Source organism: Dicentrarchus labrax, unplaced genomic scaffold (assembly GCF_905237075.1).
Source record: "Dicentrarchus labrax unplaced genomic scaffold, dlabrax2021, whole genome shotgun sequence".
Classification (NCBI taxonomy): domain Eukaryota; kingdom Metazoa; phylum Chordata; class Actinopteri; family Moronidae; genus Dicentrarchus; species Dicentrarchus labrax.
The window spans coordinates 10,503,396-10,525,459 of record NW_026136712.1 but is presented as its reverse complement, the minus strand read 5'-3'; the positions used below and the strand labels follow the sequence as shown (position 1 = coordinate 10,525,459).

The 22,064-nt window shown below is 40.8% G+C and overlaps 1 protein-coding gene across 6 annotated transcripts in view; it reads left to right on the top strand.

Annotated features, from left to right (window-relative positions):
- si:ch73-103b11.2 (myosin phosphatase Rho-interacting protein) overlaps positions 1-21,589 on the top strand; it is a 50,276-nt gene extending 28,687 nt beyond the window's left edge. For 2 of the 6 annotated variants that reach the window (XM_051418390.1, XM_051418387.1), the window contains 20 exons: positions 115-340; positions 643-1,189; positions 4,324-4,465; positions 4,619-4,735; positions 6,268-6,324; positions 6,440-6,508; positions 6,625-6,714; positions 8,794-8,903; positions 9,053-9,091; positions 10,171-10,951; positions 11,046-11,162; positions 12,036-15,785; positions 16,708-16,855; positions 16,947-17,052; positions 17,360-17,519; positions 17,602-17,709; positions 17,866-17,952; positions 18,067-18,229; positions 18,684-18,757; positions 20,187-21,589. In XM_051418390.1, the coding sequence (XP_051274350.1) occupies positions 115-340; positions 643-1,189; positions 4,324-4,465; positions 4,619-4,735; positions 6,268-6,324; positions 6,440-6,508; positions 6,625-6,714; positions 8,794-8,903; positions 9,053-9,091; positions 10,171-10,951; positions 11,046-11,162; positions 12,036-15,785; positions 16,708-16,855; positions 16,947-17,052; positions 17,360-17,519; positions 17,602-17,709; positions 17,866-17,952; positions 18,067-18,229; positions 18,684-18,757; positions 20,187-20,258 (6,963 nt within the window). In that variant the 3' untranslated portion in view covers positions 20,259-21,589. Of the gene's footprint in view, positions 1-114; positions 341-642; positions 1,190-4,323; positions 4,466-4,618; positions 4,736-6,267; positions 6,325-6,439; positions 6,509-6,624; positions 6,715-8,793; positions 8,904-9,052; positions 9,092-10,170; positions 10,952-11,045; positions 11,163-12,035; positions 15,786-16,707; positions 16,856-16,946; positions 17,053-17,359; positions 17,520-17,601; positions 17,710-17,865; positions 17,953-18,066; positions 18,230-18,683; positions 18,758-19,018; positions 19,102-20,186 lie in introns of all 6 variants that reach the window. The other 4 variants (XM_051418389.1, XM_051418392.1, XM_051418393.1 and 1 more) reach the window with 4 other exon arrangements.
- Positions 21,590-22,064: the final 475 nt, after the last annotated feature.

Sequence of the window (22,064 nt, the reverse complement as noted above, 5' to 3'; positions counted from 1 at the left end):
GTTCTTCAATTTCTTTCTTTTTTGTATTCCTTCTTGTAGTCTCTGTGTGACCTTACCTCCAATTATGTCCTCTCCTCTTCCCATCCACTCCTTCCAACCCAAACCCTCAAACAGGAACCTGGCCCTGCCAAGGTGACCGTGACCAGCAGCAGCAGTGGAGGAAGCATACCTTGCCTGCCCAGCAGTATCGCCAGTGCTGAGCGTGTCCCGATGAGCCGTGCCACTCTGTGGCAAGAGGAGAGCCGCTGGAGCCGGGCCACCATCCCCTGCAGCCGCAGTGCCTCCTGTATCAGCCAGCTGAGCCAGAGCCAAACAGACTCCAGTATCACCACTCAAGATGGTGAGGACTAAGATGACGACATGCAATTCCTCAACATCCTGTATATTTGCTTCAGCTGTCATTTCACTCATAAGATTACTAGATCACTTTAGGAAACATCTTGCTAGTCACAGCTAACATAAAGACATTGTCACATGGCAAATCTGCAATGACCTGGGCTCCACATTAGCTTAGTCTCTGTTTTATGTAACAGATACGTAATACATGATATGTATATATGTGTGTAATATTTTCACATATCTAGCACTATATACAGGCTGTTTTGGGTGTTAATCAATGGCACTGTGTTCTTCTTGTTTCAGATAGCGGCACCATAAGCACTGGGCGCAAGGTACGAGTGGAGAGTGGTTACTTTTCCCTGGAGAAGACCAAGTCGGAGCCCTCTCCACAGTCTTCACAGCATTCTCCACCCCAGCATCTGCCCCTGTCCTCCTCAGCATCCTCCTCCTCTTTAGGAGCTCTCAGTCCCAGGTATAACTCTGAGTCAGAACCCCAGATTTCCCCTTATCAACCCTCCCAAGATCCTCTTCCTTCTCCAGGTGCACTTGTTTCCCCCAGCTACTCCACCATCAGCTCCTCTCAGAGCTCACTGGACTCTGAGCCCAGTGGGACTACACCCACCTGGGAGCGACACAGTGGTGGTGGAGGAAGCACTGGTAGTGTCAGTGGCGGAGGAGGCAGAGTGGGCCGTTCTGGCAGGGAATATGCAGCACTGTCTGATGTTCCACGGGCTCGCAGACTGAGTTATCGCGAAGCCTTTCGCTCAGAGAAAAAGCGCCAAGAGCTGAGGGCACGGACACGGAGTCCTGGCAGAGAGGAGGTGGCTCGGCTGTTTGGGCAGGAGCGCAGGTAAGAGGTTATAGATAAGTGTCATGCTCGGCACACTGAAAAAAAGATTCTTCAGAGACATTTTAAGTTTGTGGCAACTGCTTTCTGAATAAATGCTGAACACATATCACATAGCAGAAACATACATGCAGATTCACTTGTGATAATAATGGCAACCAAACATAATAAATAATCATTAATGAGCCACTGGTTGTTAGCCCTTGGTATAGTATTAAAATATAGATAGCATGCCAAGTAATCTATTATGTGAAGTTCATGCATTGCTTAAAGCATTCAACATTTTAGTTTTTTAGCACCACCCTGTGGCTGCTGTCCTTGAGGCATTCATACCTACCCTAGCTTACCAGTGGTTTGCCATTAATGATTTGGGAGATTTAAGTGCATGTGTTATTTTCTTTTCTATGGATCTCTACCTTTTGCTCTTGCTACTTTGCTAGTTTGTTTTGTTGTTTCGATCTTTTCCAGGGGCTTCTGAACAGAGCTTCTCAGATCTAATGCTCAACCAACCCCTCCACCCCTGTCCCAATGCTGTTCCCTGCTGGTCACCGCTGATTCCTGCTTTCTATCATTTCATCTCTGCACTGCCTGGGAGCACAGACATACACTGTTTCATGAATGCTTTACTGTATATATTGTGCATACTCAAATATACTGAGGGTTGGTACTAATGGTGGGTTTACATACAGTTTGACCTCCTTTCTCATACAGAAACACACCCCACACACACACACACACACACACACACACACACACACACACACACACACACACACACACACACACACATTAACAAGTGCAGTGCCTTAAGGTAAAGCTGACTGTGTTGCCATTGCTGCTACTTCTGCAATTTGATTAATCCGCCATCCTAGTCATTTTCCTTTTCTTCCAAAATTTAATCTCTCATCATATAACACAACTCTTTATTCTTTGATGTATCTATGGATTGGGTAACACTTTATAATGAGTACACACTATTAAGCATTAGTTAAGCATGAATAAATACTGAATTCATCATTTATAACGCATGAATACACATTAGTATGTAGTTTATAAACACAGTTAAAAATGTTTTATTCATCATTGATAAGCACATTAGTTATGGATTAGTAAATACTGAATTCATCATTTATAAAACATGTTTCTGCTGTAAATAGTCATTACTATGTGGTTTATAATCACAGTTATAAATGTTTTACTCTTCATTGTACTGTAGATTTCTGCATGCACTTGCACATCCACTATTCAGACATGTATTAATGATTAGTGACTGTGTCAGCAGATGTTCTATAAAACTCACAACAAATTCATTTTCTAATGATGGCCTATAAACAGTTATTAATGCAGGAATTCACAGTTACAAAGCACTTACTACTCGTTAATTAAGTATTTTGCACGAGCTTATCTAAAGTGAGCACGATCTATGGCTTATTAAGGATTTACAAATGAGATATAAAGGCTGACAATGCCTCCAGACTCACAAAATGTTCAGTTATCTTAACAGATGAATGAGAGACACAACACAAAGGCATATAGAACATATTGTATTGATATTTACTGCAACTTCCCAACATATTGTATGAAGACGAACAAGGGTGGTTTATGAAGACATGCTATTGTTGTGATCTTATCTGTTTGGGACGTGTACGTTGAGCTCCCGCTCTCAGCACGTCATCAACGTGATGACGTGCTGAGAGCGGGATGTTACGTCATATTTACGTTAGCTCTCAGAAGTTTCTGACAGTGCAGCCAAGAGGAGCATGGAGAAGCACATTGGAGTCGGCGGCCGTCAGCGGCTCTAGTGGAGAGTATGTGTCTTTGTTTGGTAGCACACATTATGGTTGAAAGATAACGTTAGCTTGTCACTAACGTTACCGACCCGCCCGCTGCTAGGCACTCACCTCGCCCGGCTAGACGAGACTAGGCTAGGTCGGCTTAGCCACCGCGGGCGGGTCGGTAACGTTAGTGACGTTAGTGACGTTAGTTGGGGAGCGAGAGCAAACACCTGCAGCTGCTGACAAGCTAACGTTATCTTTCAACCATAATGTGTGCTACCAAACAAAGACGGCCGCCGACTCCAATGTGCTTCTCCATGCTCCTCTTGGCTGCACTGTCAGAAACCTCTGAGAGTTAACGTAAATACGACGTAACATCAACGTGATGACGTGCTGAGAGCGGGAGCTCAACGTACACGTCCCAAACAGATAAGATCACAACAATAGCATGTCTTCATAAACCACCCTTGTCGCTTCATAAATATGTTGAGTGCAATAAATATCAATACAATATGTTCTATATCCTTTTGTGTTAAGTCTCTCCTTCCTCTGATAACTGAACATTTTGTGAGTCTCGAGGCATTGTCAGCCTTTATATCTCATTTGTAAATGCTTAATAAACCATAGATAGTGCTCACTTTAGATAAGCTCGTGCAAAATACTTAATTAACGAGTAGTAAGTGCTTTGTAACTATGAATTCCTGCATTAATCACTGTTTATAGGCCATCATTAGAAAATGAATTTGTTGAGAGTTTTATAGAACATCTGCTAACACAGTCACTAATCATTAATACATGTCTGAATAGTGGATGTGCAAGTGCATGCAGAAATGTACAGTACAATGAAGAGTAAAACATTTATAACTGTGTTTATAAACTACATACTAATGTGTATTCATGCGTTATAAATGATGAATTCAGTATTTATTCATGCTTAACTAATGCTTAATAGTGTGTACTCGTTATAAAGTGTTACCATGGATGGTTCTCTTTGGGGATATTACTTCTACCTTATATTGCACTTTGTTTTCTATAAAAGGGACTTTGAGTCTAGAATGATATGTAAATGCTGTGCAGTAATGGCCATTAAGTAATTGCCATTAACTGAAACTACTTGTATCCATTATGGACATGGCTAATATTTGCTCTCGTATCACGCCTTGTTTTTGTTTTTATGCTGATTCTGCTACCATTTGAGGATGATATGCTACATCATTATGTTTTTAAACACATTTGTTTCACTATTATGTCATTTTTAAAGAATGATTGTGATATTTAACTCATTTTAATGTTGAGTGAAATGCTGTAGGCGCTGTACATTGAGTACTTCTTTAAAGATTATGTTCATTTTGTGTCTCTTAGGCGTTCTCAAATCATTGGCCGATTCCAGGAAGGTCAGCATGTAGAGCGTATGGACACAAGCAGCTCCAATGAGCCCTCGGCTAACACCACACTAATCCAGAGACAAGGCCGCAGCGAGAGACGCTATCTGGCTAACAAACATGTATGCTATTCTCTTTGTTAATCCTGAACATCTAAATATAAAAAAAGGTGTAAAGATTGCAAGGAATTCACTGAATGGCATATGACCTACACATTGAGAGTTAGTTAGACATAATATGCCTACGTTAATAAGGAATATGATTTTATATTTTAGGAGGCGTCACTGGATGCAGGAAAGGACCGTGCAGTCTCTGATGTGTCCAGCTCCATTTTTTCGAATTTAAGAAGAGCCAAGTCACTGGACCGTAGAGTCACTGAGTCCTCAATGACTGTGAGTACTTGCACTACTTTTAAATTGTACAGGGTCCCTAGCCAGTGGACTACAAAATAATTAAGCACCGCCTTCCCACCCATGAAAACTGCCAATTGTGTTCAATAGAGCATCCAGAAGTCAATCCAAAAGCACTGCAGCAAAGATTGAACCCTTTATGCTGCAGTGTATGGTCTAGTTTTTTGTGGGTTTTTTCTCCCTCTGCACAACCTAAACGCCCAAAAGGGTAGGATTTTGACACAAGGAGGATTCAAACATTTTTGACGTACATTTGCGTATAACATGTGCATATAACAAAACACTGTTTTTAAGAACTACACCTAAGCACACAGTATGATATGGGAAATTAATTTTTTAGTTAACGGTTTGTTGGCATTACCCATTTTTGTGACACAGAATGTGAAATGATTGATGTCCTCTAGCAATTTGCACTATGCAAGATAACAAAAAAAGTATGAGCATGTAAGCATTTAGATTCAGGCATTAAGTCATCCAGTCTACTGTATGATATATGCATGATTAACTGGACCCATTTGTTTAGACATCCATGTGTAAACTTTTTGAAATGTGAGTCACAAAATCAGAGTACATTATTTAACTTCAGTTACACATGCACCCAAACACCACTGCAACTCCAAATGTGACCATATTACATCAGCACTTGTCTCCAGTCTTCAGTAGTGAGCTTAAACCAGCCCTTGAATTGCTTAAGGTTACTCTTCCTTAAGTCTGACTCCTACCAGTCTGACAAACTGCTACTGATCTCAGGTCTGTTTAGAGATTACTGCAGGGGTGATCCAGTCAGTGTGTGGTTGGTCTCTCTGGCCGTGTTGCAGCTGCCAAAACCCCCACCCACTCAAACACACACACGCACACATTCATGTACACACCGCCGCCACTGCTACTGATTATTATAAATAGCTAGCACAGAAGCAGCCGCAGTCGTGTGTATGTCCCTGGGACAGACGGAAAGAAACAGATTGTCAACATATGAAGTTAAGGCAGTTAGCCATCAGAATGACTCTCTGCCAGGCGGTGACACCACACCTGATGAAGCTCAACAAAAACAAGGTATTGTTGAGTGAGCAGAAGCCAGGTTTTGGACGAATGATTTACTTTAGAGTCTATAAACAGACTTTGAGCTTGGTTTCAATGTGCAGCAGTTTGTGTTTCACAGGGAAAGTCCAGCTCCCGCCAGTCGGTCTCTTTAGCTGGAGCAATGTATCGGCACTTAGACTTCTTGAGCTGAGGTAGTGAGTGACCTAAATGTAAACAAATGCACGTAAATGTAATAGTGTTTAGGGAGACGTCAATCATATATGATTATATCAGTGATGAATACTCACTTAATGACGACTTCTAATATAGTGACAAATACGTGCAAAAAGGTTTTAACACAATATTATTTTATTTGGTTTTGCTGTTCTTTGGTACAGGGTTAGGGGTTAGGGTTGGTAGCTGAATGTCCTACTATTGAGTTAATCTAGTTGCTTCACATCATATCACATCACTCTCATCTGTCCTAATTGCAGCCAGATCTGCTGAACTTCAAAAAAGGATGGATGACAAAGCTGTATGAAGATGGAATGGTAATTTGCTTTCATTAGAAAGATTAATTTGCTTCTCTCCCATAATGAATAAGGTCATATTACAATAATGGAGGACTGGTGAAATCAAATGAATGGTGTCTTTTTTTCCCCTCAGTGGAAGAAACACTGGTTTGTCCTGACAGATCAGAGTTTGAGGTACTACAAGGACTCAATAGCAGAGGAGGTAAAACTTCACGTAACTGTGGTTTTTGACTTAATTTGATTGAAGAGGCAATTAAAAAAACAAGGATTTTTTTGTTGTTGTTTTTTTCAGTTTTGTCTGTTAACTTTGTTTCATAGGCTTCAGAACTGGATGGTGAGATTGACCTTTCCACATGCTATGATGTCAAAGAGTTCCCAGTGCAGAGGAATTACGGTTTCCAAATCCTGGTGAGTGTTGATTCTTCTTGTCATCGATTGTCCTGCGTCATTAATCACCAGCAAAGATGAAACTCATTGTCTACACACTTGAGCTCTTCTGTCTCCTGCTAGTCTATAAACAGCTTTAGACACCATGTGGTGCAACTTTAGGTATCAAGTTTTGCCATTTCTCTTTCTGAAGCGATTCTTTGTCTGTCATGATGGATGTCCCTTGACTTGTCATCTCTCTGTGAGAGGCTGACATCATACCGGTCTAAATCTGCTGCAGCCAATGCCAACCCTGCTTGTTCCTTTTGAACATGTGACCCTCATCCTGCACAATATGTTTACCTAACCTCTTGCATTCAAAAGGCCTGTCGTCGTCAACATTTGCTCTACACACACACACACTTATGTTTTTGGTAGTTTTTACTCTGAACCATAATTGCATAACAGTTGTGCAATTCCATGAATCCTGCTGCACGCCCTATGACAGAATACTTTCGTCATATAATCCTTTGACTATTAAACATTTTTAGCACTTGTTGCTGGCAAAATACTTACTGGACGCATATAGTTGCGATGCAATGCATTCGTTCTCCTTTTGATGTCAGTGGGGTTTTTGTTACTGTCACATGTAGACTTAAATTTGCCATACTAATCCTTTATGAGGAGAACCATAGCTACAAGGTCATTTCTTTTGTTTACATTAGCTTGAAGCAGCTCCCCCAGCTATTTTCTGGAGGATGTCTGAAATAGAGATGTCGAGGGGATCGTTGTCTCTTTGGCTAAGAACAACATGGGTTTGGTGTCGAGAAATTAATAACTCCAGTATTTATGTCTACTCCCTCCGCTCCATGGTCAGACGGGAGGGGGCTGTTGTTCTGTCATTGCAGCAAAAGCATTGTAGACTTGAACACTAATTAAAATTGTTATGTCTGGAAGTTTTAATGAATAACTGTGGTCATGGAGGAAAAAGACTTCCACTAGAGGTCACTGTATATAAGGCTTAAGTTAAAGTTATTGCAGATACAGCTGAGTTACAAAGCCTTTGAGTGTAGGATACCACTTTTTACAGGGATTTATATTGCTTTGGTTTTGAAGACAGATGTCAACTTAATGTAACATTGTGGAATTATATATCTAAAAGATACATTTGCCTCAACTCATTTTTAAAGCCAGACACTATTACCATTAAATGGTATTTGTACAAATTCTAAAGAATGAAAATTGCACATAAATGATTACAAATGTCTTGCCTAAAGTAATAGGATTGTGAAAGAGTCAATAGTAAAACTATCACTATAGGGCAGTCAATTTAAAACACCCATGTTGCACAGGTCTTAAGGTAAATCCATAGTGTATTCAGTGTATTTGCAGTTCAGCTGAACATAGACTTTTTGACGACGCTTTGTAAGAAAAAGTGTGTAAACCCCTGAAGGCAGCAACTGCAATCAAGCTGTCTAAATTTGTGACAAAGCAACAGCCCTGAAGGGTCGAGTGCATAGTGCATCAACAACAGCAACAACAACATTGTTTTCTTCATAAAATAAATGATTTGACATCAGATTTGGTTTTTGTAAATGGTAGTAGTTATGTGTAGTGGCATTTAGTGGTCCCCTTTCGACCACGGAGGCGAATCTATAGTGGCCACAAAACTTGCAGAAAAACCTGAACACCCTTATCTAGAGCCAGTGTTTGGTTTGTCTCTACTGGGCTACTGTAGAAGCATGGCTATTCAACATGAAAGGCAACCTGCATGGGTCTGTAGATATAAAGGTTTCATTCTAGGGTACCAAAAACACAACAATTCATATTTTCAGGTGATTATATACAAATGAGAACATATGTTTGCATAATATATTCCATTTCTGCTAATAGATGCTCTCGGTTACATACGGTCAAATGTAGATTTTCTACTCACATTTAGTAAAAGAAAACAAATGAGCCTTTCATTGTCTAAGGAATGCCTCTGCTGCATATCTTAACTTTATTTGAGGCTCATACGAAAACATTTGCTTAGATTAGATTGTTGTGTTGAAAAGTTATTTTTATCGACATGTTGTCATGCCTGTCAGTCATGTAAATGCGATGCCTGTCTGCTTTCAGTGTAAAGAGGGAGCTTGCACCCTGTCAGCCATGACCTCTGGAATCCGTCGCAACTGGATTCAGGCCATTATGAAGAATGTGCGACCCACTATTGCCCCAGATGTCACCCGGTAATACCCAAAGAGGATTAACACTTTAACCACTGGCAGATATAACAACTGCTTTTCTCACTTATTATATCGTAATCCCTCTCTCCTCATCACCCTCTCTTTCCTTCTTTCTCTTCCTCCCTCAACTGGTATTTTCTCCCTGCTTCCAGGAAAAACATCTCTCTGAAACTATCCGTTCTGAAGCCCAGGTTGGAGTGCTCGTGTGTTGAATATCTCCCCCTCCTCGAACAGTGATGTTATTGCTCAGCAATGTCAGCCCCAGCGTGTTTGTCGTCCCACCCTATGTCATGTGATTGTTGAGTAATGTCTCCCTGTCAGTTGTGCCACTGTAGAGACACGCACTGCAATCACATCAACATACTAGAATAATCTACCCAACCTGCTGTTGAGGAACAGCATATACTTATTTTAATATTTAATATGTGACTATTCAGTAAGCTTTGGGAATGTTCACAGAACAACACAAATTCACAACTGAAGATGGAACGAGTGAATAGAGAGAAGAGCTGGGATATAAAGATCTTTTTTTACAGTTTACCTGATGATTTTTTTACAACCTTAACATTTATTTTTGTGTGCTTAAAAGCTGAGTATTACCTTTCAAGTAGCTCATCCCATGTGATACTGTATATATGCTCTGACCCGCATTTACTGAGTCACACACCTTACTCTGCCTGTGTGTCTCTTTGGCAGCTCTCTCCATGCGGGGAATATGTGGTATTTTTGGTATTTGTGCATAGACGCCTTACAGACACCTTTCTCATTCTTGATCTCTGTCCCTTCTCATTTTCCCCTTACTCACACTTCCTGTCGCCCCAACGTGGTGAAAATAGATTACTCCGTCAGGTCCCTTTTTTAAAAGATGCTCTGCCCCTCTTAACACTATAAGTGCCAATCAGTGTGCAGTTTATTGCAAATGTGTTTTTCACCTTTAATAAACTATACAAATTTCATTAACATAGTCACTAAAAACCAGCTTCAGGCTTACCTCAGATCATGACTGTGAACACTAAAGCTGCTTTGAGCCTAATGCAATGTGCAATATAAGCGTTGTGATGTTTACGCTTTTTCACTGATTGTTATGATGCTTTTAATGCACAATTAAATGATGCTGCTCTGCAAGAAATGTATGCGTTGTTGTTTGTCCAGCAAAGCTCTATGTTATAGTATTGTAGCTTCTGCTGATCTAAATGTAAAAAATCATAATCGCGTTCTGTCAAATACATCTTATGTATCTTTTTAATTTTTGGTGTTTTTGTTTATTCAGATCTCTCCCCGAGGAGAAGACAAAAGCCCAAGTGATGTTGGAGCCATGTCCACAGCCCACCCCCGAGCCAAGTCCCAATACTGAGGCCCCCAAGTCTGACGTCCACAGACAGCCAGCTGGCAATAATGCCTCTGCCCCTCCCTCTGAGCCCCGTAAAAGTCGCGTTCGTGAGCGTAGACGAGAGGGTCGCTCCAAGACTTTTGACTGGTCAGAGTTCAAAATGGAACAAACAGAAAAGCCTATGAAGGAACGAGCAGAAACAGTCGATCTCAGCTCATCATTCTCCACAACTTCCTCATATTGTTCTCCCTCCTCGTCTCCTTCCTCATTAGCGTCCTCACCTGTCTCTACCTCCTCCCTCCAAACCTCTTCTGTGTCAGGTGCTCACCCACCTTCTATGACAGAAGAAGCAGAAAAGGAGAATGTTAGGAGGGGTGTTCCTCCACATAGCACGACTAGTGCAACCCACATGCCAAATACTGTTAGTGTCACCATGACTTCCACGCTAAACACTACATCCCCGGTACAGCAATCAATATCTGAATGCCAAGAGCAAGGAAAGATGGAAGTAGACCACCCTACAGCCATGCATCCTGCTAGTGGAGATAAGAAGGACAACAGAACTTCAGACGTCCAAGAAGAGATTGAGCATCGATGGCATCAGGTGGAGACGACACCATTAAGAGAAGAAAAGCAAATCCCCATCAACACAGCTTTAGGAAACTCTGGAAACTCTGACAGATTGCCTGCACATGAGCTTGCTGCGCTGCTAGACAAAGAGGTGTGTTTCCTTAATGAGGTCATAATCAATGAATATGAATGTATCCGAGCGTTTTGTGCCATTCATTATTTGTTCTATTTCTTTCTCTGTTTAGTTGGGACAGAAGCAGAAGGAGCTGGACCGACTACAGAAGCAAAACAACGTCTTAAAAGAGCAGTTGGAAAATGCACTAGGGAGAGAACAAAGTGCCAGAGAGGGCTATGTACTGCAGGTACAAGACTCACAATTCATCATGCAGGATTAGTATATGTTTAAAAATAGCAATGCAACATTAATTTTGACAAAGAAATCCTGAGCATTAAATGTCCAGAATGCTATTAAGGTTTGCAAGTAAATGTTATTAACTGTTCCACAGTACTGTGTAGATTGTATGTTTGCTACAGTCTACTGGCTCGTGATAGATCATATTTATTTGTGGCTACTATAACTTGTATAAAACTCTACTAACGGGTGTGGGTGCTTATTCTTTGAAACTGATCAGCATGGTTGTGGTGTTCTTAGCATGAGTTTTCACTAACTGTTTTTTGTGGAGTTTCACATCTCCTGGGAAAATAATTTATTTGATCTGATATGCTTAAGGTAAGAAACTTGATCAAGGAGCCTTGCGCTGTGCTTTTTCTCTTTGTTCATTTGTGCTTTGTCTGTCTGTCCTTTCCAAGCTTGATTTCTGCATGCTTTTTGGTGTTTCAGAATTGCATTCTTTAACTAAGTGCTTTTTTTGTTACATTGTGAGGTTTTAAGTTATACAGTGAACTTATCACAGAGCCAGAATGTCATTTTGTTTCATCATATCACATTTACTTCATTAGTTTGTCTGTTTTTTGTTTTTTAAATCACTGTATTAGCCTCCTATTTCTCCCAGTTTCTTCTTGTATTTTTGGGGGGTGGGAAGGTGTATTCACTAAAACCTTTCAATTTCCAAGTCACCTCTGAAAAAGCACAGTGGAAGCTTGGAAAAAATGCTTATCAAAAGCAAAAGGAGAAAACTTATTTTACTGGTAACCCCCGAGATGTGGTTCTCCGTATATGATATGGGAAGTAAGGTGATGTCATTAATGAAACTGTCTCATCAATCTTTTTCAAGAGTGCAACAGCCCCTTCCTCTTCACCGCAAAGAGTGCCATGGCAACGCTTGCACGCGCTTAATCAAGATTTGCAGGGCGAGTTGGAGGCCCAAAAGCGTAAGCAGGACCTTGCTCAACAACAGATTCGAACACTAAAGAGAAGCTACACAGAAGCCCAGGATGCTGTAGACCGCCATGAGACTGATATTCAGGCTCTGCAGACTAAACTAGCATCTGCAATGGCTGAAATCTTGGCTAGTGAACAGGCTGTGGCCAGAATGCGCAATGAGCTCAAGCTAGAGCAGGAGCGTTCAAAGGAACAAGAAGAGGAACATGGCCGTAGTGAGACCACCCTACGAGCCCAACTAAAGGACAGTGAAGATAGACTCCGTGAAGTAGAGGCCAACCTCTTAGAGCGAAACCAGGCTCTTAGGCACCTGGAGCGCCAGCAAGCCTTGCAACGAGACCACATGAGAGAGATACAGAGGCTGCAGGAGAGACTGCAGGAGGTGACTGCTCGGCTAAGTGCTACTGAAGAGGGTCAGGCACTGAAGGAGGAACGCCTGAGGAAGGAGAAACATAGCATGCAAGAGAGTCATGAGAGGGAAAGACAGAATCTATGTAGAAGATTAGCTGAGGCTGAAACTGCACAAAGAGAGGTGGAGAACAGATTGTTGGAGGCTGAGCAGCAGGTGGAGGCCCTGCTAAGAGGGAGGCAGGCCTCAGGAAGCAAAGAATGCAGGGAGGAAATGCTGAAGTTGCAAGAGGAGCTGGACCATAAGACTGACATGGTTGAGTCACTGAGGGAGAGTGTACGTAGGCTAGAAGAAGAGAAAGGCCATCTCACATGCCGCTGTCAGGAGCTAATTAACCAGATTGCAGAAGCAGACCGTGAGGTGAATAAGCTCCGCAATCGTCTGGAAACGGAAGAGGCTGATTACAACACCCTGGAGCACTCATATGAGAGGGCTACCCAAGAGTTTCAGAAAATGAGCCAGTTCCTTAGAGAAAAAGAGGAAGAGATCCGGCAAACTAAGGAGATGTATGAGAGGCTGGTGGAACGCAAGGAAGACGACTTAAAAGAGGCCCTTGTTAAAATGACTGCACTTGGCAACAGCTTGGAGGAAACAGAACAGAAATTGCAAGCTAAGGAGGAGCTTCTTTGTCAAATGAGTCAAAGCCTCTTAGATAAGGTTGAGCCCTGTAGTGCTGAAAAGGACCTGCAAGCCAAGCTTGTGGTTGCAGAGGACCGCATAGCAGAGCTAGAGCAGCATCTCAATGCCTTGCAGCTGGGCTATGCTGATCTACGCTTGGAAAGGAAGCAAAACCCAGAACAGAGCAAGAAGGGAAGGCTGAAAACATCGGCCTCCTTATCACCAAACACAGGGCTCCCACTTTCCTTTGACAAGACACCCAAGACAGAGAACCCCCCAGATGATAAGGAATCTCAAGCTAAGAGACCAAGGATACGTTTTTCCAGTATTCAGTGCCAAAAATACATAAATCTAGAGAGCATGGACACTAGTCATGTGAGCAGTACCTTTGCAGAGACGAGACAAAAAGTTAATCAGGAAGTAATTGAGGACATCCATCTAACTGAAGGAAACATCTCCTCTGATATCACATTCCCTCACAGTAGTGACCCAGAAAAGTTTATCTCTATCATACATGCCCTGGAGACTAAATTGCTGGCCACTGAGGAGAAACTAAGAAACCTTACACAGAATCTAGAAGAGCAACGATCCGTCCAAACAGAACACATGTCCAAGATTGATCTGAAGATGACAGAAACAAAGCCTAACCCTGATAAAGAGTTGAGTTGTGGAAGTGGGATACAGGGCAGTGCTGCCAATAAGCATTATGCCATGGCCCTGGTGTATGTGGAAAATAGTCGAGAGAAAGTCAAGGCTATTCTCAGTGGCTGTCATGATACCACAGATTCACAGCTACACTCATTGTCAGAGATAGAGAACGATTTGTTCAATGCATCACTGTACATCAGACAAGGACAAAAGACACTGGAGGAGCAATCACCAGTTGTCCATCAAAATCAAAATCCTGAGACTCTAGATAAAGACGCTTTGCACCTCTTTACCAAAACTCTGTCATTTGAAGCAGTAGTGTTGAACAAAATGGCTTTGTTAATACAGACTTCAAAATCTGACATCCTGCAAGCTCTTGCAGAGATATGGGAAGACATAGAAAACATTAAAAAGAGTGACAAAGATTGCTTGGCCATAGTTTATGCTGATGTCTTGACCAGGAAGTTGATGTTAGAGAGTGCATTCTGGAAAGAACTGGAGAAAGCTGAGACAGATGTTGCTAAGTCCAAAGAGGGAAGTGTTTCAGCCGATGTAGATGTTGATGCCGCTGTTATCTTTAACACCTTCATTAAAGCAGAGCTAGCCTACTCTATTCAAAACCTTAAACATTGCTATGAAGAGAAATTCCAAATTCTGAAAAGGGAGTTAACTGAAGCCCGAAATAACCTATATCAAAGGGAAATGGCTCTTAGAGCAATTATTGAAGCTTCCAAAAGACCTGATTTGAAAAATGTAATAAAAGAAGTCAAAAATAACTTTGGGTTTAGTAAACAAAAGTTAGCTGACGTTCACCCCCCTGAACTTGCTCCCTACATGGAGCAGATTAAAATGGAAGAGGCTCGAGACTTGGCTGAGGAAATTGTAGACAGACACTTGTCGGGAGAAAGTACCTCTTGTGGTGTTGACTCTATTGAATCACTGCAAAATGCACATGACAACCTGGCTAATGAGCTTCAAAGGCAAGCAGCAATGCTCCATAAGTATGCTCAAGAGATAGAAAGTGGTGGAAACCACCCTGCACTGACTAAAATGATCCATGCTCTTCTAGGGAACCAAACTTCACATAATTTCACAAGTACCTCTCTTTGTATGCGCGAAGCCCTAATCCAAGCTCAAGTGGCTTATGTTGCATGCAGGTTACGGGCCATGCATGAACAAGACTTGGGCTGGTGTCAACAGACAGGTCAAAACATGGATGCTCTTGTCCAGCAGCATGCCCACAATGTCAGTGCAATCCAAGAGAAATATGAAGCATCCTTACAAGAGGAGCGCCTGAACTTCACACAAACAGTGGGCACTCTCCAGAAGGAGAACCAAACACTAAAGAGTGAGATCAGCAAACGTGTGAATCAGCTCTCCCAGCAACAAGAGCAACTGGCTCTCCTGGAGGAGCATTTCCAGAAGGAGACTGAAGAGCTAAAGCAGAGGCACAAGCAAGAGCTGAGCCAAGCAGAGAAAAGCCGTGCCTCAACAGAGCTGGCACTCATGGAGACCACAGCTGACAGCCAGAGAAAGCTAGAGGTTCTGCTGGTGGACATGGACACCATGGAAGAGCGGCACGAGAGTCATGTGAGGAAACTGGAGGAGCAGTTTGAACAGAGGATCTGTGAGCTGCAGCAAATCCACAAAGAGGAAATTGAAAAGCTACATTCCCAGTATATGGAAAACATTCAACGTGTCCAAGAGTACCAACAGGACAAAAAAGGCCTTGATGTTTGCCATTCGCCTTGTGATGAGGCCACTACACCAATGGAAGAGGAGGAGCAGGGGAAGGGGGAGAATGCACAGAACATGTCAGAGGTAGACTCCATGGTGGTTCTGAAGGATCGGATCCAGGAGCTGGAAACTCAGATGAACACCATGAGGGATGAACTGGAGAACAAGCACCTAGAAGGAGATGTGGCCAGCCTGAGAGAGAAATACCAGAGAGACTTTGAAAGTCTTAAGGTTTTTGCTCTTTCCTTTTTCCTTAGTGGATTCTTTTCTTTTTTTTCTTTTCTTTTATAAGTCAGAGAGTAGTAGATAAATAGTTCAATAGTTCATCAATCTGCTAATGTGCACAGATAATTTGGGAAATGGTGTGATTTGAGATTACTTGTAGAATTAACACACCTGCACAGAAGATTACATACATACTTGTAATTGTAGGTTTAAGGGATGTCCCAATTTTTCCCCACAATACAGGCTCTTTAATATATAGTACCTGCTCGAGTATGAACAAAATACTGAAGTTAAAATGCAGTTTTCATCTTACAGCAGCACTTTAGAAGCATGATGCTGCAATGCATGCAAACCAATGTCTGTTTTTGCAATACAGTTCTTTTTGCATCACTTGGTGATAGCAATTGACATATCATTTGAAACTTCAGGCTGCTGTGCACTCTGGTTCACAACTTGGGGCACAGAAGATTGAAAATGACTCAGAAATGATGTAGGCAATATTAGGGTCGGACATCCCTAGTAGTTTTACATAAACACATAGTCTGCTGCAGGTTGTCACCACTTAAATACATCCTGGTTATTAAAATTGTAAAATGTCTCACTTGCCTCCAACGTTGCTTCATCATTTGGGCATCACTAGACATACCATTTCCCACATTCAGTAATAGAAGGAAGTGCAGTCTATAAATGACAAATGCAGCTCTGCTGGAATAGAATTTCACTGCTCTAACTCGCTCTCTTACTAACATAGCTGGGCTTGAGATCCTAAAAAGCTTGCATGGCTCTTTATAACTGATTTTGCATGACACACACTGTGTAGCCTAGTATTAATAGATATTGCACTGAATCTCTAGTCGCAAATTAAAATGTAGGTGGTAAGTGCAAAATGAATTTTGTGATGACACATTGTTGATCCTTTTTCCTTTAGGCCACGTGTGAACGTGGCTTTGCAGCAATGGAAGAAACGCACCATAAGGTAATACAAGACCTCCAGAGGCAGCATCAAAGGGAGATTTCCAAACTTATGGAAGAGCGAGAGAGACTATTGGCTGAGGAGACTGCTGCCACAATTGCTGGTAAAGAAATTACCTGTATTACCACTCATAATGCTGTACTTTAAACAAGGCCAAGATGCAGTGATGTGTGTGTGATCTGTCTTTAATGTAGCTATTGAAGCGATGAAGAATGCGCACAAGGAGGAAATGGAGAAGACCCATCGCTCCCAACTGAGTGGAGTGAACTCTGACATTGATGAACTTCGCTTGCAATATGAGTATGTTTTTTGACAGGGTCATTAATACTTAGAAGCATTATATTTCCTGGAAAGGAGCTCACAAGTTTATTTGACTTCTTTGATTTAGAGAAAATGTTTGTCAGCCTGTCTGTTACCTCCTTGCTGCTCTCAGTAAATACTTTGTCTTGTCTGCCAAAAAGATCATATGTAGCTTATAAACTGGAGCAACTTGTTAAGTAGCTTTTGTGAAAGTCACTAGATGAAAGGAACTCACTTCCTGGCTGGGAAACACTGGTAAACATCAGATGAGAATTCCAGTTGATATTGTGATGGTCTGACTGTCTAGGGAGGAGCTGCAGTCCATCCAGAGAGAACTGGAGGTTCTGTCAGAGCAGTACTCCCAGAAATGTCTGGAGAACGCTCACCTGGCCCAGGCACTGGAGGCCGAGAGGCAGGCCCTCAGGCAGTGTCAGAGAGAGAACCAGGAGCTAAACGCTCACAACCAGGTTTGAATGCACAGTTATGCACGTTTACATACAAAAACATTTCTGTCCACAGGTTTAAAGATAACTTTATTCTGTCCAACAGGAATTAAATAACCGACTGACTGCAGAGATTACTCGGATGCGCTCTTGTTTCAGCGGTGAAACAGCGCTGTCACCACTTACCCAGGGCAAAGATGTGTATGAACTGGAGGTATGTGTAAACACACCATGCGCGCACACACACACACACACACACACACACACACACACACACACACACACACACACACACACACACACACACACACACACACACAGAGTAAGGATTTGTTCTTTAATCTTATGAGTGTTTCTCTCCATACTATAGGTGTTGCTACGAATTAAAGAGTCAGAGATCCAATATCTCAAGCAGGAAATCCACTCTTTGAAAGATGAACTGCAGTCTGCTTTAAGAGTAAGAAAAAAAACAATCGTATGTGTTGAAAGCAATTTATTGAAGTTATGTACCTGTATCTCTTCATGTCTTGTAACAGAATAAAAAATCTGATCATTGATTACATTTCAACAGGACAAGAAATATGCCACAGACAAATACAAGGACATCTATACGGAGCTCAGCATTGTGAAAGCAAAGGCTGACTGCGACATCAGCAAACTGAAGGAGAAACTGCTCATAGCCACAGAAGCTTTAGGCGAGAGGACTGTCGATGGAACGGTCACACCTGGATACGGTACATAAAACATGTTTACGTTTAATCATTATGTACCCCCGTTCAATTACCATTGAACTCTTGATCTTTTTAAAGTCCACCTTTTGAAGGTCCAATGAGAAACATTTAGTTGAATTTGGTTGTAATTAGCATTCTCACTGCTATTTTGTTGCAGTTTTTCAGTTTCAGTTTAACATCTTTAACCCTTAAATGCATGAGAGTTTTTATTCCTTTGTACCTCTGGTATGATCTAGCACTTATATGAGGCAGATTAAATCATACGTACATTAAAATCCTATTTTAGGAAGGTATTATAAACATAACATAACAAACACAACAATTATTTTTGCCACATTTATAGATGTCAGAAATTGATTATTAAATGTAATTATATATTATTTTTTTTATCTTACACATGCAAATACTGTAACTTCTGGTTAATGTTAATAATGGCATACCTTCATTGTGTTTTTAGATATTATGAAATCAAAAAGTAATCCAGATTTCATGAAAAAGCAAATCAAGCAATCAAGAGGCGTAAGGTCAAAGGTGAGTGACAAGTTGAATTAAATAGTTTTTGCTTCCCTGATTACAGGCAGTTTGTCTCAAACATACAGTTGGAGTTAAATCCAGGCACCATTGCAGTTTGCTGTGTGATGTGATGTTCAAGCTGTTGTCGTGCAGACGTTATCACTGTTAATCGTTGCAGCTCAGCCACCTCATACTTTAGAAATGTGTTCCACAGTTGGTCGGTCAGGACATTTTTAATCTTGTCCTGTAAGTTTGTCATCTGTCTGTTTTGTCCATCAGTCTGTCACTGAACAGGTCTCATGGGATAGCTGACACTCCCATTGTGGGATGATTCCCCCCCAACCCCCGCCCCAAGATGTGCTGTAGGTATAGCATGACGTAGAGAAAAGCATGCCCTTAACACCCTCGCATGATCTCCCCTCACCCAGACCTTTCCTTTTTGTCCCTACCTGCACCACCAAGGCTGATTGCGCTGTCCACCCCATAGTTAAATATCACAGGCGTGGGGATTAGCGGTTTAAAAACCTTTCTGGTTACATTCCACTTCGCTTAAAATAACAGTTTGACATTTTGGGAAAATATACTTTATTCACTTTTTTTGTGAGAGTGTGAGTGTTGTGAGAATTAATAGCACTGTAAATATGAAGCTACAGTCAGCAGTTGTATTGCTTAGCTTAGCATAAAAACAGGAAACATGGCTGTTACTGAGCTTGGTAAAAAAACAAATATATATATCTCCACCTACCAGCCCCTCTAAAACTCGCTAATTATCGATACAAAAATCGTGTAAAAACAACAAATGGTGCTTTTACAACAGGTTAAATAAGCAAGATATAACAATTAGTGCGGTTGAGAAGTGCAGGTAGGTTGATATTATTTTCTTTGGACAGACCAAGGCGATTTCTTTAAAAATCCAACACCTAATGATGTCGTTTTCAACCTAGTCATATTTAATGATGTCACCCATGTGTTGTTCCCCAAATTTACATTAAGCTGACAGGCTGTAAGTTGTTTGGGTCTGCACTAGTAGTTTGTGAATATCAGTGGACTAATGAACTATTTCACGTCATTATATAGAATGAGAGCACTCTTTTTTTTTTTTTTTTAATGCAATATCTCATATGTTCCAACATTGTTCTGCTGTGTCAATTTAAATACCCTTTCTGTAATTGTTGTTTGTTTGTGAGTGTGCACAACAGTACGTACAGTCTTGTGTGGCATGATCATGTTCCAGTATAACCACTTTTTTCTGTACATCTTAAAATGAAATGGAAGTATGTAATCTAGAGCAGAAGAGTGTCTGAGATTGACAACTGGCTAGCATAAAACATAAGAGTTTTGTGACGTCTGTGTGCATGTTTTTGTTTTTAATGTTCCCTTCTCTGCCCAAATGTGCCTTTATCATCTATTAATAATAAAATCATTTTTTATTTTCTTATCCTAACAGAGCCTGAAAGAGGGACTAACTGTGCAGGAACGTATGAAGCTTTTTGAGGCAAAAGATTCCAAAAAGATTTGAACATCAAAAATCTGAAGTTTCTTTTCCCTTCCCTGACCTTGGTGTGTGGTCAGATTGCTACGGCCATGCCAGCATCAGCTGAAGACTCTTACAGGAAATGGAAAAAATCTGTCACGGTCAATTCTAAAACTGGACCTGCTGCTTCCATGCCTCTAATAAGTTGTCATACTTTTGTTTGTTTTTTTAAGTTAATGGAAAAAGTTTTATTGAATCAGTCCTGTGTAAGGTTTCTTTTTAAAAAAATACATAGATGGTATAATCTGTCCAAGTTGGAGATGTGTCAAATAAGCTGTGAGAGGGATACATGACAGCATTTTTATTGATCCTCCAGAATGCCAAAACAGACAGCAATACACAGTATGAATAATATATATTTCCCAATATGAATTAAGTATCTGCTGTATTTTATTATTGTTACAGTTTCTATATCTAATAATTTTTAATGTGTTTAATGTTGCACCAGTTCTGTTGTACATAACTACTGGATATATGTAAGAGTATGGTTTGCTATTGATTGTTGGGGCATCTGCTGTACTATAACTATGGTTTGATTGATAGTGGAAATCAATGTGATGCTTACCTTGCTTGTGTATGAGAGTTTTATAAAAATGGAGTGTCTGTGTGTGAAGGGGTAAAGAGGGGTGGGATTGCACTTATCACTTGACTACTTGAGGAATTTCTCTTTTATTATTTGTCTCAAATTGGTGTAGTGACTTCAAGTCAATTATTGCAGTGCAACCAAACATCCTGACTTCTGTCAAATTTAGTGAACAACCGTGACTTGTTAGTGATACTGGATTGTTGTTTTTTTTTTTTTAAGTTTCTTAAAACCTGAATTTGTGTTTGCTCACTTTTGACTTTGGTGTGAGAATATCATCTCAGAAAAACTATTTAGTACTTTGCATGACTGTACAGTATCATTTGAATTGCTGAATGATCATGTTGCCTCATTTTCCTACTTTATGCTTTAGTGTGGAACTCTTAACACTAATAAGCTTTGCTTTGCAAGTCCTACTGTTTAGGTGTTGAGATTGAAATGTTTTACTGTAAGCGGCAGTCTTGAAGCACTTGGCCCAATCCCTGACCTCTCACTGAAATCTAGTCGTGCCTCAACTGAGTAAAGAATATAAACATCCATGAAACCTGTGCAGCTATGGATACACACTGTATAGTATTCAAACCACGCCTTGTAAATATATATGCCACACGGAAGACTTCTGTGTTTTGTTTTAAACTTGTACCTTGCTCACTAGCTCTATATGAAATATATATATGAATATTTTTTATTTTCATTTGAATGTATAACGTCAAATAAATGAAGTGTTTGGAAATCTTGCAGTAACATGTTTTTGTTCCTGGAATAATGGAAATCCATGTGATGATGAACCAATGTAGCATTGGCGGATGGTGGTTAATGTTTCTCTTTCTATTGGAGACTCCTTAGTCACACAAAGTTACTCGAGCTTTGCACACTGTCAGGTGAGGTTATACGTTAAGTCATCACACCAACCAGACAGTGTGTAACAGAGCTTAGCTAGACGCTAAATATAGATTTTTACTTCTTGCAGTACTTTTCCAACTGTGCAGTAATATAATGGGCACAGAATAAACAAGAAGAGTGAGTCATTCTTACTGCTAGCTTTATATAGTTTCATAGCTACCTAAGACAATATTTATAAAATATTACTCACCAAAGCAAATTGTAAACATACTATTTTAAACCCATTACAAATGTATAATCTGATATCCAAATTTAGATAGTCAAATAACCTTAAATCCATCTGTTGAATTTAGTCCACAGTAAGT